The sequence below is a fragment of the Lonchura striata genome, chromosome 4, assembly GCF_050655825.1.
Source record: "Lonchura striata isolate lonStrDom1 chromosome 4, ASM5065582v1, whole genome shotgun sequence".
Taxonomy (NCBI): domain Eukaryota; kingdom Metazoa; phylum Chordata; class Aves; order Passeriformes; family Estrildidae; genus Lonchura; species Lonchura striata.
In genome coordinates, this window is record NC_140706.1 from 18,332,334 (window position 1) to 18,351,594 (window position 19,261).

The 19,261-nt window shown below is 37.5% G+C and overlaps 1 protein-coding gene across 4 annotated transcripts in view; it reads right to left on the bottom strand.

The window, feature by feature from the left end:
* Nucleotides 1-19,261, bottom strand: part of CCDC149 (coiled-coil domain containing 149) — a 51,457-nt gene that overhangs the window by 19,275 nt on the left and 12,921 nt on the right. For all 4 annotated transcript variants that reach the window (XM_085577746.1, XM_021554423.3, XM_021554422.3 and 1 more), the window contains exons 4-9: nucleotides 12,266-12,373; nucleotides 6,737-6,853; nucleotides 4,866-5,038; nucleotides 3,325-3,397; nucleotides 1,955-2,039; nucleotides 634-778 (exon numbers count right to left, since the gene is read on the bottom strand). In XM_085577746.1, the coding sequence (XP_085433872.1) occupies nucleotides 634-778; nucleotides 1,955-2,039; nucleotides 3,325-3,397; nucleotides 4,866-5,038; nucleotides 6,737-6,853; nucleotides 12,266-12,373 (701 nt within the window). The remainder of the gene's footprint in view (nucleotides 1-633; nucleotides 779-1,954; nucleotides 2,040-3,324; nucleotides 3,398-4,865; nucleotides 5,039-6,736; nucleotides 6,854-12,265; nucleotides 12,374-19,261) is intronic.

A 19,261-nucleotide genomic window follows, 5' to 3' on the forward strand; every position in this document is an offset into this window, starting at 1 on the left:
CAAGCCACAAAGAATTCTCCTGATGAGCAGAACAGCTAAGAGTAAACAAATTCTCTTTTAAAGTTCAGTTCAGATTTTTTTAAAAAACCCATATAGTAGCAACTGAACTGTGTTTACCCCCTTCAACTTTTGGCAAAGTAACTATAGGAGCAACAGGTATCATCTGTATGACACTGGCCTCTGAGCAGTTGTCAAATGTTACAATAACCCTTTAAGATTCTTTTCTAGGAGCAACACTTACTAACACCATCAGAGCTTATTAAAATATTCCAACATTTACAAGCAATTACCACATATCTTCTCTCCAGTTCAAGGGTGTCCTTCCTCCCAGAAGCTTTTCTTTAGCTGATCCTACAGACTTCCTGCTAGAAGTCTGCTTTGAGTTATTACAGTTTGTAAAAACATGAGCAGCAAACCTAGCAGAGGCAGACAGGTCTCTATCAATCTCAGAATTTAAGATGAAAATATAATTTTTCTCAAATCACAAATATGGTCTTAAAACTAAAGAATGCACCACTCAACCATGATGATTAATTTTCTGTGAAAATGAATCTTCCTTCCCATTTCCCTTAATATTTCCCCAAACTAACTTTCCCATATATTGATATTTTACTTAAAAGTTACACCACCTACTTGTTAGTTTGTCTTTGGTGTTGTATGACCATGTTTTTTTCATGGATGGTTTCCAGTAATGCAGTGGCCAGTGATTTGAGATCTGAAATGGATTGTGGTGTGGCTGGTAGGCTACATCCATGATCCTCCGACAACAACTCTTGGACTATAATGTTAAAAACACAAATGAGTTTTGGCTTCTCATGCACAGAAAGTCAACACAAACATTTACTTAGCATTAAGGAACTATTCCAATTACTTCAATGAATACATATATTTTTCCTTCAATTAAAAAAAAAAAAAGCCAAAAGATCAGAACTGTAATTTCTAGCTGGCATAAATATGGTGGCTTTCCAAGTTGATTGTTATTCACAGCAATAGCCAGAAGAAGTATATGCAGACACATCTTACATTAACCCGATTCTGCTTTTGGAAAATTCTTTGTGTTCAGAAGGATACAAAATAATTATTCTACAGGCATACGCCTCCAAGGAATATTTTATATTAATTTTTAGAACCATTATATCCTTCAGATTATTTAAGACTGGTGTGAAAATACAGTCACCCATGAACTCTTCCTCTGCAACACAGAGCCTGTACCTTCAAGCCAAATCAGGAAGTTCACTAGTATCATTAAAATCTGTAACTAGAATCTGGCTCTGCTTCTTTACATAAATACAAATATATATATATATATATATGTATGCAAGCATATGGAGAGGAGGAGAAAAGAGAATTCAAAACCAGAAAAATGAGTTTCAACTTTCCATGACACTACTGATCTCATGTGTGTGTACGAATATACCTACATTTAAACAATAGGGTGGCAAGGTATATTTTTTGCTTCAAAGAATTTTCTCGTTCCCTTTCTTTCCTATCTTGATATTTTCTTTGAAACAGGGAAAAGAGATTATTTTGCTCCCCATGAAGAAACATGGGACACAAAGCTTCCAACAACAGTAGCAGAAAACCTTAGTGCACCTCCCCAACCATCCAGTCTACTTTTCATTGGAATGTGAATTGTGACTGTCATTGTTAGCAGAGCAAAGAGATGAATAAAGAAGTGATTTTTCAGGGTCTAGAGAGTAAAGAAATATTTAATAAAACTAATGGGGGAGAGAATGAATGACAAAGGAATTAACAAAAGAAGAAGCAGTAATCCAGAGGCAAATTTTATATTGTAAAGTCAACTGAGAAGAGGACAGAATTAGCACATAGTAATAAACAGGGAATAGGAAGAGAGCTTTTGGCTTGGTTGGTAAGGAAAGGGTTACTGAAATTAAGAGGTTAGATGAAAGGAATTCAATGAGATATGCTATACCATGCTGCATTTATGCAATACCTTGCTTTGCAGAAAGGACTCCAGTGAGAGCACTGCTACTGGATCTACTATGAGTCTTTGAATTTTTTCGTCTCTCTAGTGCATTCTAGGGAAACAACAAATATCTTATTTAGAAAAACAGTAGCCAACAAATCCTGTCATTAGGAGGAAAGAATCTGGAACTTTGGATTTTGATCTCAGAGCAACTCTGCAAGGCCTAGACCTTACACCTATAATAAAGTATGGGGGTGTAACTCTCAAAGATTATTATTCTCCAGCCTAAAGTCTTTGGAATGTTACAAAGACTCATCTGTCTCACCATAATCACTTTACTGCAGTCTCTCCCACCCACTCCCCCCAATGTATATTTAAGACTTGGCTATTTTTTAATAATCTACTGACTGCCAGTAAAGATACTGCAGTATCCTGTAGACAACATCAACTGGAAACAAAGGCAGACTTTTCCCAGCGTTTCTTTGGATAGGTTTCAAAGGGAAAGTTCCATTTCCTCTATCAGAGTTTCTATAAGCCCTTTTAGTACCAAATACTGACTTCCAGGAATTAGAAGCAGAATGGTCCTGCTACACAAGTCTAGATATTTCACTTATAGTTCTGTGAAACCGACTGGACCACCAAGATGCTCAGTTCTCACCAATAAACTCACACTCCAAGAGACTCAAGCTGCAAGCAGGAACAGACACTAAAATGAAGTTGGTACTTTGAGGAGCTTTGCTCAGGCACAAAAAACAATCAGGGCTGTGACTACTTTATAGTGAATGAAGAAGTATTATTGACAATCCCAAGATTACCCTTCTCATGATCTGACAAGCAGTCCTTCCCTCCCACTCCCCAAAATCACTTGCAGAAGGAAATAAGAGTGCACAACTTCTGGGAAGGGCAAAAATCAGTCCTGAAGATTTTATGTAAAACAGCATATACCTTAACTCAGGAAAAGAACAATGAAAGCTTAGTTACCATTAAGCTACATGAAGAAACAGCACAGCCACAAGAGAACAGGGAGACTAGATCTTTTTGTGACAGCAACACAGGTGAAGTTATTCACCACTGCATGATCTGCTACTAGCAGCTGGCTGGAAGGCTGATCATGTGCCCCCCAGCAGACTGATGGTTCCCCCACAGAACTTAAAAACAGTATTTCATTAATTTTTCAAAATACTCTTAACAGGTATCCCTTTGTACTACCCTCAGCAAAGAAGCCTACAAGGAAGAATGAGCATGTAATACTATACATACTAATATTGTCAGAATATCAATGGTGGATTTTTCTCACAAGAACAAATTTGTTATTCAAGCACATTTAGCATGAAAATAAAGAGTAACTTCCATGAACAAAGAAGCACAGTTTAGATGATACACTGAGAAGATCTTACCTTATATTTAGTAATACTAGACTTCAGAAGGTTGACTTCCTCTTGAAGTTGTTTTAATCTTTCTTGAAGATACCTGAAATAGAAATTTAATCCTTTACTTCACGGAACCTTCAAATACTGCCTCAAGCAGTGTTCTTTACTATTTGGCATGTCCTCTCTTTGAACTAGTGAGAGTTCTTTTCCCTCTGCAGTTCTCTGAGGGATGAAATAACAAAATCTTACTGTTCTTGACCCCATAAAACTTGAAGTAGGGAAACAAATTGCATCAGAACAGGAGGCTGCCCTCCTGTTAGATTTGTCAAGCATGCTGCACAACTATTTTGTATTGGTCATCAGGTTTCTTGGGAAGAAAGCTAAAAGAGTATATTTATGTCTAGAGGAAATAGTCAGGAAGCATTTATGTGTGCCCTCTTTACCTGAAGGTCTGTGAGATGGACACATGAAGATTTGTATATATGTCAACACAAGACTCAGCTATGCAGAACTTTTGCATTGCAATATCCATCACTTACTTGACACTTCTCATTAGCAATCACAAAGTAGAAAATTTAACAGTATAGTTGAAAAATGGTACACAGTTAAATGAAACAGTACAGTTCTTCCTATTAGAGTTTATGCACTTGGATGAAACAGTTATTTCCAAATATGAAAATACATTTTTTATGTATAAAGGGCTTATAAGAGATCTTCTTTCATGTAGTAAAACTGCAGCTGTATCAGGGTTTGTGACAATTTAATTATTTCACAGAAAAAACTCATATCACTGTCAGGGGAGCAGGGGTCTTAAATTGATACAAAACTCTGTAGGCCACACAAAACAGAAAAAAAACCCCCTGAAGTTGCATGGAAGAAGTAATGCCTTTGGTAGTACACTTTCTTGCTTAATGCATAGATTTTTGTAAATGCAAACTGTCTTACAACTTCTATTTCACTTTAAGCTAATTTTGACATTAAGGAACATACCTGCTATGGATCTGTCAGTGACTCCTGCCTATCATCCTTAGTAGAGACCACAAAACACATTATTTTCCCAAGAAACCAGCAAGAATATCTACATGGGTGATTTCACCAGCAACTTTTGCTGGCAAATCACTCCATGCTGACAACCACTCTGTGTGCAGAAAATTACGTTTTTAACTGTAACCCAGGGTACTCAAAGTCCCTGTTTCCAATTCAAGATTAGTCCACTACAGCTCATTGGTAGTTTCTGAATACACAAATTTTTAATATTCTTGCTTTTGGTGCCATGCAGTGATGGGAATAAAAAGGTCTTCTCTCCCTTTTCCTTGTTTAGCTTTATTTGGGAACATCACTGGCATCTCTGTAGCCAAATACAACATTGGTAATTTCCTGTAGCCTAGATTTCTCAATGTTATTTAATGCTTAGTTACAGTATAAATAAAACAGGCAAAAACAAATTTCCAAAACTTCTTAACTTTTATTTTTGAATATATTTTCTTTAAAGTTTTATTGTGACTGACTTCCTGATACTCCTATTACAACAACACACTGTTTTTCTAGGGAAACAGTAATGCACTCACCTGTTTTCCATACATAGAGCATCTATGTCAATGATACGGTTTTCATGCCCTCCTAAGACATGATTCAACTCTTGGTTTAGTCTGTCAGACTTATCTTGGTAAACAGAGCGTTCCTCTTTCACATCCTGTAACTCATCCAGTGCAGCCTGAAGATCATATCTCAGAGTCTCTATCTGAGAAGAAAGGAGAGCTTTATCAGTATAAATTTAAACAACAGCTAACATACGACCCAGCCTGAAAACAGCAACAAGCACATGTTTGAACAGTATTGATTTTGGACAGTCAACAGTCTTTTCAAAGCTCGTAACCCCAGGTATTTTTACTCAAATTCAGTAATATTTCATTAAGTTGGAGTTAAGTAACTTTACCAGTTAGATTCATTTGGAAAAAAATCTAGAAATTAATTAAAATGTAACAGCAAAAGAAATCTTAATCCCTACTGTAATTTTCTCTATAAACATATTAAGGTGGTTTTATTCATATAATTTCTAGGACTCCAAGAATTAAGTGAACAAGCTTTGTCAAAAAGCCTGTAAGTGGGAATTTGCACTAATCATGGGACATGAACAATGAGGTTCCACAGAATAAGAACTGAAAAAGTACAAAAAGCAAACATGGAGGCAACAGGATGAGCTGTGCTATTAAGCAAAAGAGTGAAGAAATCCAGTGTGAAAGATACTCATGGACAAAGAGCTTCAAACTTCCAAGGAGAATGAAACTGAGTGTCAGAAAAGTCTGCAGTGACAGAAGTCTCCACCTACACCCTAGAAAACATGGATAAGCCAGGAAGGACAACAGACCACCATTTAAAAGAGGCTGGGTGACAAGAAGAAAGAATACAAGCTTGATAACAGAGTAAGCATGGGAGGATCACACTGGAAGAAGACCAACAGCCTTTCCAGTAAGGGACAGTGGTGCTGCAATTGAGGGAAAACTGAAAAACTAGAAATTCCTGGATCACAGAATGGCTCATTCAAGAACTCACACTGGTAGGAATAAGTGGGGAAAAAGCTGAGAATGCAGACCTGCAAAACTGTGCAGATATGTATGTATCAGGGTTAGGGAAAAAGTCTGATGCTGCATGGTAAAGAGCATTCCTACAGACTTGAGGAAGGGAAATAGGTCTGATGTGAGAATTTTCCAGAAGAGAAGAAATAGCTTGGAGGCAGGGGGAAGATGACACTAACACTTCTACAGAAAAATTGATTCAGAGGGTATTGTTAGGAGGTACATCAGCCTCTGTACACTCTGTTGAATACTTGTAATTCACTAAAGGGTACCTGCTGTAGCTTAAGCTGTACTGAGCTGGGTAATGATCAGCATTGACTCCATGATTCTCAGAAGGCTGATCAATCACTTTATTATACTATACTTATTAAGAAACCCATCGCCCTTACAGACAGTCTGATACAGTTTGACCTAATTGGTCCTTGATTCCAAATACAATCACCACTGGACAATTAAGAAATCACCCTTTGGTAAACAGATCTCCACAACACATTCCACATGTTCACAACAACAGGTGCAGCAAGCTAAGACAAGAATTTTTCATCATTCTTTTCTCTGATCTTCTCACAGCCTTCCCAGGACAATGCCTGGGAAAGTTGTGTCCTGTTGCTCTCTGTGGCCAGAGAGCTGCTGCCACAGGTACCTTTTATTGACATTCATTGACAATATTCAATTGTCACAAATTGTTGCTGGACACTAAAAAGAGGAGAATCAATAATCTAGAGAAAAAATTCCTGAGATTAGGAACTCACTCTAACCACCACTTCCAACATCAATCAGCCCTTCAAACAGAACAGAAATTATTTACTTACTGCTACAATAGCTCTGTAAAACATGACACTGTATGCCCATTTAATTACTACCTGTTCTCGAGCCTTCTCTAACTGTTGAACAAGGTCCTCCCGTTCATGTGCTGCAAAGTGGCGAGCTCCAACTTCATCATCTCCCAGTCTTTGCTTTGCTATGGTCATTCGAAGGAGCTGCCACGACAAAAACACAATTTGGTAAGCAAGAAAACATAGGCTGTAGCGCAGAGTATATCTGTATTAGAAAGAGTAAAGCTGCCAAACAACTGGTATTATTTAAATCAGAGGGAAGCTTCTGAGCTGAGGGCCAAATCCAGTTTTTAGTGAAAAAACCCAGTTGAACAGTCAAAGCACCCACAGGAATTCAATCAGACCCTGCAACAACAGTCATCAGAGTATACAAATCATGAAAGACCAAGAAAACACAGACATGTGGTCAATGTTTTTTAGGAGTAACAGAAACTAATTCCACTCAGACTAAAACTAGATAATTACAGAAAGCCTCTTCATAAATATGTAAATATTAAAATGATCTGCAGCAGAGAATTTTTTCTAGTTAATAAAAAGGGAACAAAGTGGCTTGTCCACCTTCATTTTACTGACACAACTTAACCCCCCCTGTGCTACATCACTGCAGAATTTGTATTAACAGCTGCTAATACATTTGCTTATGCATTATTTTTTTAGTCTACTCACAAAAGCTAATTCATGTCAAAAGTAATACAATGGGCTAACAACAAAGAGACTCAACCAAAATGCTCAAGCAGCTAATGAACTTCTGAGCTTGTGACTGCTGAAAACAGTCTGACTTGAATTAATACACATTTACATTCAATATCCAAAGCAAAAAGCAACGACCTTTCAAGCATCATGGAATATTAAATACCAATCTATAAAGCATTCAGCATTTACAGTTTATGCTCAGTACAACTAGGCCTCATCTTTAGGAGCTCCACAGAGACCAGGGAAACCCACCACAATAACCAGCCTGACGTTCTATGTACCTTTGACTGCAACAAGGAATTAATGCACATCATTATATCGCAGAGTTAGGAAAAAAAAAAATCAATCTTCTGAAGTAGAAGATTGTACATTAAAATCTATCTTTGGTATTTATGGGATGCCAGTCACCATAGCTACAATGTGCCAATTAAAATCCTGCTGATGCAAGACAGACTACCAAAATCATCCTCCCCACTTATTTCAGCTCCAGTTCAGTGCAAGTCACTGAAGCTAGTACAATGTGTGCTGATAAGAAGTTCATTTGTTCAGGGGAAGCTGTGGCTGCAAAAGTAACTGGTTTTGGCAAACTATACTTCACTATCCCCACAGGTGAAGTGCAAACAACTGCACAGTTTGTAAGGCTGAGTGGATACTAAGAGATATAACTCCTATTAATTTCTTTATCAAAACAAGTCAAAAAGGCAACTAGCAAATCCTAGAATGGTTTCATAGCTATTGGATTTTTCAAAATGCTAAAGTGCTGATGAACAAAAGGTATGGTCAGGTCATGTCATTTAATTCAGATAAATGATAAATTTAGTTTCTAGAATCTTTCTCCAGTCACAAAGACCACACAAAACAAATGTAACAACATTCTGAGGTTTCAATCTTGTTCAAAAAAAACTGGAAATGGAAAGAGGAATCACACGTTATTAATGCCTCCAAAGTCTGCAGCAGAGCAAAACTTGTGCATAATGCTTGGCACCAGGCTGGGAACTGGACCAAAGCTGTCACTCATGCACTATGACCAACTCTACTCCAGCCCAGGAGGGGGTGAGGCATAAGGTGTAACTGCAAGCAATTAGAACTTGCAAGGTCAAACAGTCTGTCAATAAAAGAACTCTTTATTTTGAGGCAAAAAACCCCAAAAAAACATGAGGTCTTATGAAAACAATACTTCAAAAATCCAAATTCATCCAGCAAAAGCAGAATTATTAACATATACAAAATACAGTAAAATATCAATCCATAAAACAACAGAGTGCTTCTTCCAGACAGTTGGCCAATCAGAGAGTTGACAGGGCAGAACAGGCCAAGTCGTTTAATTCTGCATTGCGAATGTCTCATGAGGCAGCACCACCTGCTATAAAATTCTTCCCTGAAAATACTGTGACCCAAAGAGACACTGTTATGCCAGAGGTTTAAGGGTTTGTTTTATATATTAGTGCTTTGTTATCAACTTTATACACTTGCCCTCTAGCTGCTGTATTTTTGTTTCTGTCATTCAGAAATCGCTGATGAAAAGACCACTCAACTTCATTTAGGTTAACACTACCCCTCAGGATTCAGTGAACAGCATTCACAGCTGAACAGATTTAAATTAATGGCACCTTCCCAGAGAAAACTCCTGTTTGTCAAGAACCTACAAACTGTTAACCAAAACAATTCACTGCTGCAAGCACCATCTTTTTATTTTAATATCACAGCTCTTTCTTACATCACTTTCAGCTAAGATAATTATTTACAAAGTAGCAACACTGTATCAGCCCCACAATGCCTAAAATCAGCATCACTGGGATAGGTGCTGTGCAGGCTAGGAGTCCATAGACAATGCCTGCACCAAAGCTGGACATTCCTGATCATCAATAACACACACAGAAGGAGAAAGGAATCAAGCACAACCGATTCTTCATGGAAGGCAGAAACCATCACGTTTAGCCATAGTCACAGCAACTGTCTTCACCCTGTTATCTTACAAAATCTTAAAATGTGGACCAGAACTTGCAAATACGCTACCTGAAATGCCAGTTCTGCCAAAATACACACACCCCATTTAACACTTCTCCCTGTGTATGGAGAGACTGCATGAATGACTGTCTGCCTGGCAATAAGGAGCTGACAGTAACACCGTAGCCATCGTTCCCCATGCACCTTCCACTCGCTCAGCACTGCTCTTGGCAGCTTACAAAAGCAATTCTTTGCGTGGGTAGGGGTTCAGGTAAAGGCAACTGAGTAATCTCAAATTTCTCTTAAGCTTTCAATTTTTTCCCTTTCACATGAGAGAATTAGATATTTTAACTATCTTCTTCTATGTTTTAGTAATTGTTTCCAAGGATTGCTGCCAAAACATTAGGAAGGAAAAATATTTAACATAAAGAGAGAAGAGTTTTCATGTGTCAGAACTTCTGAGATTGTGATCAATCATAAAAATAAATAGCCTTAGATATCTGTCACTGGAATGGTGCAGTCTAACTACTGCTGTATTTTTCAAACTGCAGCAACAAATCCTTCCAGAGACTGTCTGAACAAGTTTTATTATTTGTGCACACAAAATTCTACTTGAAATGAGAGGAAAAAATTACTCCACTTAAACCAAATGCAAGTAATTTGTTACTGCCTGATGACGTGTTTAACACAATTTCAACAAGTAAAATATCTCCAGTTCAAGGTTTTCTTGCTAATCCAAGTGACTGTATCCTACTTGTAGCAAACATTAAAGTGGTAAAAAGCAAGCCAAGCCATCAAAACATTTCTTTATCAATAGAACTAATGTGTGATATTTAAAGAGGTATTTTTTTTCTTTTTTAGTCCTGCAAAGCTCTTGCCACTCAGTGACAAAGCCTGCATGAGTCACTCCTGCTCAGACATAGGCAGAATTGTTCATCCATAAGCAGCTTCCCTTGCTGCAAAAGCAGCTGTTTGTTCATCTCTTGCCAGAAGTAAGGCTGACGTAGACCAGCTGGGCAGGATGCCCTCCCTCACTTTGAAAAAAGCACTGAGAAGAATGCAGGGGAAAAATGTAAGAACACGCAAATTATTATGGTTTTTTTTGTTTTTGTATATACCATGCATTATCTGGATTACAGTGCCTCAGGTAGCCCAGCTGCCAGTACAGAACTGATGAGCAGAAGAGAATGGCTTTGTGAACAAGCCCAGAATTTTATCACTGAAGCTTGTAGGGAGAGAAATCTGACACAAGAAGAGAGTGTTAAATCCCTCAGAGAGATGGCAATGCTTTTTTAGGCATTTTGAAAACCAGCAACCTGACTCTAAAATAAGCTCTGTTTCTCATTTACTCGGAGAGTGAAGAATGTGTTCCAAAAATGAAAATCCTAGTCTAAATTAATCCGTGTCTGATGCAGCTCTTTCCTCCCACTCTGTATTTAGTGATGCACTATTTTGCACCTTTCAGAGAAAGGGACGCTAGGCAGAATAACTCCTTTTGTACTTTTCCACTAATTTTGAGGATCATGAATTTAAATTCAAGCTGAGAATACAGATATCATGAAGATAACTACCTAATACCAGGTTAGCCCACAAAGGTGAACCTAAACAGTGCCATTTCAGACACAAAGAAGTAGGTTCTGTGTTAATGAAGGTCATGTATTATCATAAGGAACTACAATAGGTACATAACCTTGATATTTAAATGTGTTGTGGTTTTCCTACCTTTGTTTTCTGTTTGTACTTACAAACCCTTGCTATCTCTTCAGCACTGGCTTGGGAAAGGCTGTGTGGCATAATCTTGGTACTGGAAAACTGAAAGGCACTGACTTCTACACTGTAATACAGTTCAAGCAGTAACATGCAAATGAAAATAAACAGTGGGAAATCTGGTCTTTGAAGAGTTAGTTATATCTGCAAGTTATGCTGAATGCCACATATACTACAAATTCAGGTTTCACTTGACCCTTTCTCAGCTCTATGAACACCTTGAAGGGAGGTCTTTGTGACAACAGTGAAAAAACTTGCATTATCACAACATATTTATGTTTAAAAGAAAATAAATAAAATAAACTTAAATGGAGAAAGACAAACCCCATCTAAATAATTAAAAGCCATGCCATTTTTATTCAAATTTTAAAATGCTATAATTTAAAAACTGTAGTTGAGGGAGGGAAGTTATCATTATTTGTTTCAATTTTTTACTTTGTTAACCACCTCAGCTCTCCAATTCAATCTCTCAATAGTTTGATCTCTGAATGTACTTTTCCATAAAGCTCCAGCTGTGAATGTTACACACATTTGGCTTGAGTTTAAATATTTCAATTAATGGAGACAACAGGAGTTTGATTAATACCAAATGGCAGATTTTGAGTAATGTTCCATATAACTTGCTAAATTTAGCAATGAAATAAATTGGTTATGTAAGAATAATGGGATGAGGGTTTAATAGAAAGCTCACTATACATGTTTCTGATCAACCACTCCACATTTTTTTAAGGGAAAAATTACGCTCTTCCGGCATCTACTGAAATTTTTCTGTTCAGTACAAAACCCTGGAAATTATCACATGTAGAACACATGCTTATCTGTACCTATCTGTAAGAGGAAAGACCAATAATAAAATATATGATCTAAAAAAAAAAAAATAGAAAGGAACATAAAAAGTCTGAGAGCATTAAAGAAAGGCTAAATACAAAATACATAGTTAAGGACAACAGAGAAAAAGCACCATGCAAAAATAATAAGATGCACTTAATGGTATCCTTTATAGCTTCTGTAGTTTCACTGTTCTATGTACTTTTGTAATTAAAGTATTTTAGAAGTTCTGTAATCCATTATTTTGTTTTCCTAAGAAGTAAATGCAAAACACTAGCCCAGTTTACACATTCCATGCCATTTACTGGCAGTTTGTAATACCTTATTGTCCCCTTGTACTTCTCCCAGTCTCTGTTGAAGCTCTCCAATCTCTTCTCCAAGATGTTTATTTCGATCTTGAGCCTCACTCAGTAGCTGAGCAAGATTTGCCTAGAAAATGAGTAAATATCAGTCAGAAGTCAGTGTCTGTGGAGAAAAGTGTAACTAGTGCTTGAAAAGAAACCCTTGAATGTGCTTGAAATAAACCCTTATCTGCCAACAATCTTTATTTTTATTGTTGGTGGTACCTAGACTTCATGCTTCATTAGAGAGATAACAAGAAAAGTCACTTGGATTCCTTTATCTTTCTATATAGTAGAAAATACATACAGCCCAAGTGCATATGGACTCCCAGAACAGCATATAAACCCCAAATGAGACAAAGTGAGAACATCTACTCTAGTTCCAGTATCGTGGCTGGTGGCGAGAATTAAATTCAGAATACTTTGACAATATTTATACAAAACTGCCAAAAAAATAGTTTTAAACTTGCATATAATTAGACAAAAGGCACAGCTGAGAAAGAATTATGATACAATGAAAGTCCTTAATAGCATCTAAAGCAGATTTCCAGCCAGTAAAAAGGCTGTCAGCCAAAGTCCCTGTCCCTGTATGGAGCTATACCATGGATATCTACTACTGCAAAACTTCAAATATGACTTGATTTTTGTTGTTAGGTATCACCTAGATTCTGGAAAAACAGTGGTGAAAGCTGGAGTTTAAAACCCAAGCACTCCACTCCCCACCCAATAGCTCAAGTTAAAAGCAGTTATTCACATTAACCTAATAAGTTATCAGGGCAAGCAGTTTGGTTTATGATATTACAATTTAATTACATCAGTTTGATCACTAACCAAAAAATAAGTGCAATCTGCTCTTTTCCTATATATGCAATCTGAAAATGAGCAAATACTACAGGTAAATTTATTCCATCTTTACCCTAAAAATATCTCATGAATACACAAACATTGACTCAACACAGGAAAACCTACCAATGATAGCTTTTCTAAGAAAGTTAGAATCATAGTGGCTAAGGTGCAACCCTGCAAGACATTGCCTATGGGCAGCTTGGAGTGTCATCCATTGCCATAAATCTCAAGAGTATGAAAAGAAATCTTAAAAGAATTTTTGGATCTTCTAAGTATGACTTATTTAAGCCTCGTGAGTCAGTATCTCTGAGCCATGCTTACACTACTCCCTGGATTAGAGGCCAATGCATTAACTGACTGTAATTCATCAAGTGACTGTTGCTAGTTCTCTCTTGGTATTTTAGGTTTCATTTTAGATTCCCTACCTGCTATGCTTCTCATTCAACTCCCCCATTTCTCTATTCTGACAGCTCTCTTTTTCAATCTCTTTTATCCAGTGATTCTACTACCCCATGAGTCTAATAGGATGTTTAAATAAATTTTATCTTTACAATTCATACACTGTCAAGTCAACAAGGTATCTAATAGCCATTACTGCAATCTTGCTCCTTGTTCACTAACAACTACTATTTCTACATGCCCTGCTTTACATTTAAGAGAACTATTAAGAGGAATGTATGAATGTGAATAGTAACATGAACATAGCAGGATTAGACTATTAAGCTACCATCAAGTAGAAATTTTGTACATTTCTATTGAAGAAGATAACTCCAAATTCCAATTGGCCTAAATTAGTAATAGCTTCAAACTTTTAAACAGGAAAAATAACTCAAGAAACTGACAACATCCTACTTGATGAACAAGAAGCCTAAGTCACTGCTACAGCTTCTGTATTTCTGATGCTTTGAGACCAAAAGTTCAGAAGAAAGTCAGGTAAAAAGTATGAAAGTATTTTTTAAACTACTGACAAACCTGAGGACTGCAATAAATAATTTGGGGGAAAAGTGTAATAGCAAAAGAACCCTATAAATAGCCAATTTATAACCAATACAGGACTAAAATTAGGCTGCTTCTAATTTTACTTTCAAGACAACAACCATTCAAGCAATGCAAAAGATTCCTCATGTATGCTTTGGTAGACTGATCTTTTTCCTATCTCTTAAACAAACAGTATAATAGTAATTCACAAGACAAATGAATCAAGGAGCTTCAGTACATATTCAATCAGTGGTTTAGAAAAGTACTTCTTAATGGCCGTTGAAAAGAAAGAAAACAAAGGACCCACATTTGCAGGAAATTGTATTTAAATTGAAGTATCTATGGCTACTGCTTAGATGCATTTTTAATTTTTTTTAAACAAAGTTGACTTTCAATAAAGCCTACGCTAGTTAAAAGGAATATGATTTGCACAAACCTCTCTGAAACACCTCTATATATAAAGCTCCTTTTTATGATGAATTGGCAAAACTCTTAACACTGCAATAGCACATGTAATTTCAACACCTGGAAAGAACTCAATCTCACTAATCAGTGTTTACAACTGTAACACCAGGATTTCAGCAGTCTGTAGTTAAAACCTGGCTCACAGTAACGGCAGGAAAGGCATTACCATTCCTATACTAAATCTTCCTGCTCAGATTTATTTCCTTTAAAACCATTTCTCTGGGGTTGCAATTCTATGCTGAATTTTATTTGTCAGTCATATAAATGACTTAACGTGACAAAAAGCTTTATACTCATGACAGAGGTTTTGGAAGAAACTTGAAACAAAGACTTTTAGACACCAAAATAAACCAGCTTTGTTTGACCATGCCAAGAGCATTTCAATGAGCTAAGTATAGATTTGCTTCTTCCTGCAAGCCTTGTATTGTACTTGTATTAAACTGAAACAACCAAGCTATGTCACAGAAGTAGTCTTAAGCAATTACTCATTTCCCTGGCTTAGAGGTTCCATACAATGTATAATTCAGACTGTTAGGAGTTTCAAAGGTTTTGGCAAGACCTCATTAAAGCTCTTGGTTAAATATGGATAGGTGGAGAAATATTTGATTTTCCAAAGTGCTCTATCAGGCTTAAAGACAGACAGCCAAGAGGATATACTGATTGATACCTGGACTTGGTACCATTTCTTTGGCATATATAAGAAAACATACCATATGCTTGAAAGATGATAAAACTAACAATGGAGGAGTGCCTTAGTGAACCTGCAAGGACATATTTTTTGAGGAAAGGGGATAAATCTATGCAAAGGCAATTCATTTTTCCATTTGGCAACTTCTTTTCAGTATTCACAGAACAAACGCAGAATTCACTCAGAAATCCAAGATTAGTTACTTCAACAGACAATAACGCTTGTATCATTTACCCATGCAACATAGAACTCCCTGTAAATTAGACAAATTCAGCTTCTCTAAAGTCAATTTCTTTGAGAGTTTCTTTTGATTTTAGGTGAAGTCTTTAAAAGACTCCTGAAACTGTGAAAGACTTTACTTCTTTCACTCATACTACACAAAACTAACTGTAAAGTACTGATGAAGGGAGGTTTCTGAGCCATGAAAAAAGGAGGGAAAGATGCAGAGGTACCTTTCTGCTGCCTCATCTTGCCTTCCCTCTGCAACAACCCACAGCAGTGGTAACTGTTTCTCCTACCCTCTTCTCAATGCAGCTATTTCTAATACAAAATAACAAGTATTGCTTCAGTGCTGTCTCTGTAGCTGGCCAGTATCAGACAAGCTTCCAGAGCTCTAGCCACATTCCATTTCTGGCAGGTTCACTGGAGCCTCTGCAGCACAACAAACTATTTGTTTTAGATGCATCTGTTATGGGAAGCTTGCATGTATCACAGACTCAAAGAATAGCTGGAAGGGATTCATAAAGATCATCAAGTGCAACTGCCTCCGCCTCACAGGACTGCCCTGGAAGGAAGTCACATACTTAAGCGTTGGCCAGATGCAGCCTGAACTCTGGCAGGCTGGGTGCTGCAGCCACTTCCCAGGGAAGCCTGTTCAAGTGTCCAACCACCTTCCCAGTGCCCCATGATTTGAGCACTGTCTAAACTCCCACTGCAGAGCAGCCACAGCCAAAAATCCCATCAGAAGCTAAGAAGAAAGGAGAAAAAGATGGCTCTGAGAGTGCCAAGTGAAGTGCATACCTTTATTACATAAAGGAAAAAAAGCACGATAGATCAGAACAGACCAGAGAGTCAAAGATGCAATGGGATGGATCAGAGACCTCCTCCTTCTACACTTAGGCTTTGTTAAAATTTGCAAGAACATTTTTTTGGGACAAAAGGTGGAAAAGAAAGTCCCTTTTTAGCTACAGGTGAGCGTCAAAAATACTGACAAAAATATCCATAAATACTTATTGACATAAGCCAGTAAATATCTGTCAGGTGGCAACAGATCTTTGCTCACTAGTGACCAATGACCTGATGAGGAAAAACCAGTAACTCCAAATACTCATCCCTGGCATTATGCACTCCACTGGAGTTTGGCTCTTTTAATAATTTTGCAAATCTAGCTACACATACACAGAGCGTAACTTTTCTTCATAGCACTTAAAAATGATGGATAATAACAGTCTTTAATACAGCTCTCAATTCTTTTGCACATAAATCTTATCCAACACTTAAAAAAGGGGGAAAAAAAAAGTAACTTTTTGCCTTTAGGGTACTCCCTGAAAAAGTAATATCACAAGGGGGAAGAGGGGAAACTTCCAATACATCTTTACAGTTTAGAAGTATTTTAAAATACAAACATTCCTATATTGCAATTTACAGTCTTTTGTGTTTGTTCTAGCCACACCTTCAAACAAAGGACATTTAATTATAGGTCTGACAGAAAAAGGTTTGATGAAACATTCAGCATACTTGACTGATCACAAATATAAGTGCAGTTTCTCCTCCAATGAATTAATTTGATTGCAATGGCTGAATTAATACAGAAAAACCTGTTTTACTTACCAAATACTACTGTTCACTCCAAGATATGGGAACTGATGACTGCCCTTATCACTAGCTTCCTTGCAATAAAATCCCAGAATTATTGTATTTTTCTCTTTAAGATGAAAAACCAGAGAAGACTTTTAAAATTACAGATCCTGGGTATACAAACAAAAATACACTTAATATGTGTTGCATTTTCGCACTGAAAAACAACACCAAAAATCAAAGTTTTGTCAAGCAGTCAACTGATACAGAACAAGAGAAGAAAATCCTCTCCTAAATATTTTGAACTCCTGAAGATATCTTAAACTTTGAGATAATGCACAAAAATAATCAAAATCCCTTAAACATTTTGAGTGTTGTAATTAATTGACAGAATATTTATTGAGAGTACCCAGGTGCAGAGGTGTGCATAAGTGTCTCTCTATTCCATTAAGGTAAGACACATCCATCAGAGAAGAAGTTGTTGTACACATCAGGCCTGAGGGACTATCATATCTATTAGAATGAGCATTTTTTCTCTCCTAGACTTCACTGGTGGACTTGGCAGCATTAGGTTAATGGTTGGACTCGATTATCTTAGAGATCTTTTGCAATCTAAATGATTCTATGATTCTGTGTTAGTGCAAAACCTATTTGTTGAAGAAACAATGGTGTCACTTCACAAAGCATGACTCCTAGTGTGGCTAACAAGTTCTAGGTTTTACGTACTACCACCTGCTCTGACCAGTGGAATAGAATATTTCAGTGTCCAGAAACAAAAATCTCTACTGGCTATGTTTTTGGAGCCAGCACATTTTGAAATCCATGGGAATATTGCTTTCTATGTGTTGCAAGGACAAACAATGTCACTGTTTTCCAACTGCTACCTCATGCTATGGGAGTCAAACACATGCACCTATGAACCGAAGTGAAGTGCACTGGTCCACCTTCTGCACATGCATAATGTTTTTCATCTTCAAAGCCCTTGTAGAGAGGAGGAAATCACATTAATCTTCACAGCACCAATGTGAGATAAATACAAAATTATTCCTTACCCTGTAGTGTATTTTATCCACAGATTTTATCTCATAGGACACTGAATGCAGCTTTTGCACCTTAACACAAGGCTAGCAAAACTTAGTGAATTCATTAATTTACAAGAAATAGCCCCAGTAGTCATAATTTATGATCATGTCATGAGCAGTCATAAGGCAATCCCTCAAGTTTGTTTCAGAAGTGAAGTGTGATAGCCAAGTACAGAGCTAGAAGCCAGAAGTGAAATGGATCAAAATGGATCAATTTGTGGTATGTCACACCATAATCCTGCCTGGAACCTCTGGTCTTTCTGATGTTACGCCTGCCCAAAAAAGACATGTCCACAGACATATTCATTAGCAGGGGGACAAGCTGTCTGACCAACATCTCAGCGGGTGGGTACCATGCTACTGTGATACCAGTGGCCCTTGAAGCAGTCAGAATCTTGGTTTGAATGAATCACCTTGGGATAGCTACAGATAACTGTAACAGCATTAAGGGCCGTGACCTTCAGGTTCTCTGGTGGGCCTTTTTGGCTGGTAGGAAGATTAACCATCAAGCTGTGTTGTGTACTAGGAATACACGATCATTACATTATGGGACTCAGTACTGGGAGCCTCGAAGACGCTTCTATGACCATGGGATCCTCTCTAAGGCTCAACAGCTGCCTGGGAGACTCAGGACCCACATGAGGCAAAAGTATCTTTGGCAGTAGGCTGGAGAACTTCAAAAGGAGAGCTTTACTCTTGAAATTATGTGAGAGGGAATAAGGAAGCTTAGGATATGGAGTCCAGGGATGATGGGAAGAAAAAGGACTTAGCAATTCACAAAGCAACTGAACTGAAGTATAATTCCTTTGACCACAGGCATGTACAGAAGGAGATTACCATAGAAGAGCCTTGTAGGAAAGCTCTAAGCCTGTACCACAGAGCCAGCACACTCAGATGCCTCTCAAAGGTCTCTTAACGCATGTAGCAGGCGGAATAAACAGAAGGAGTTTGAAGACTGTGTGCAGTTACAGGGTTACAAACTCTGGGATCATAGAGAATAGGTGGGATAGCTCATACAGCTGGAGGGCTGTGATGAAGGGATACGGGCTCCTTAGAAAGGACAGCAAGAAGGTGAGGAAGGTTCTTGCCCCCTCAACCTTTATTCTGTGAGAGCACTCAA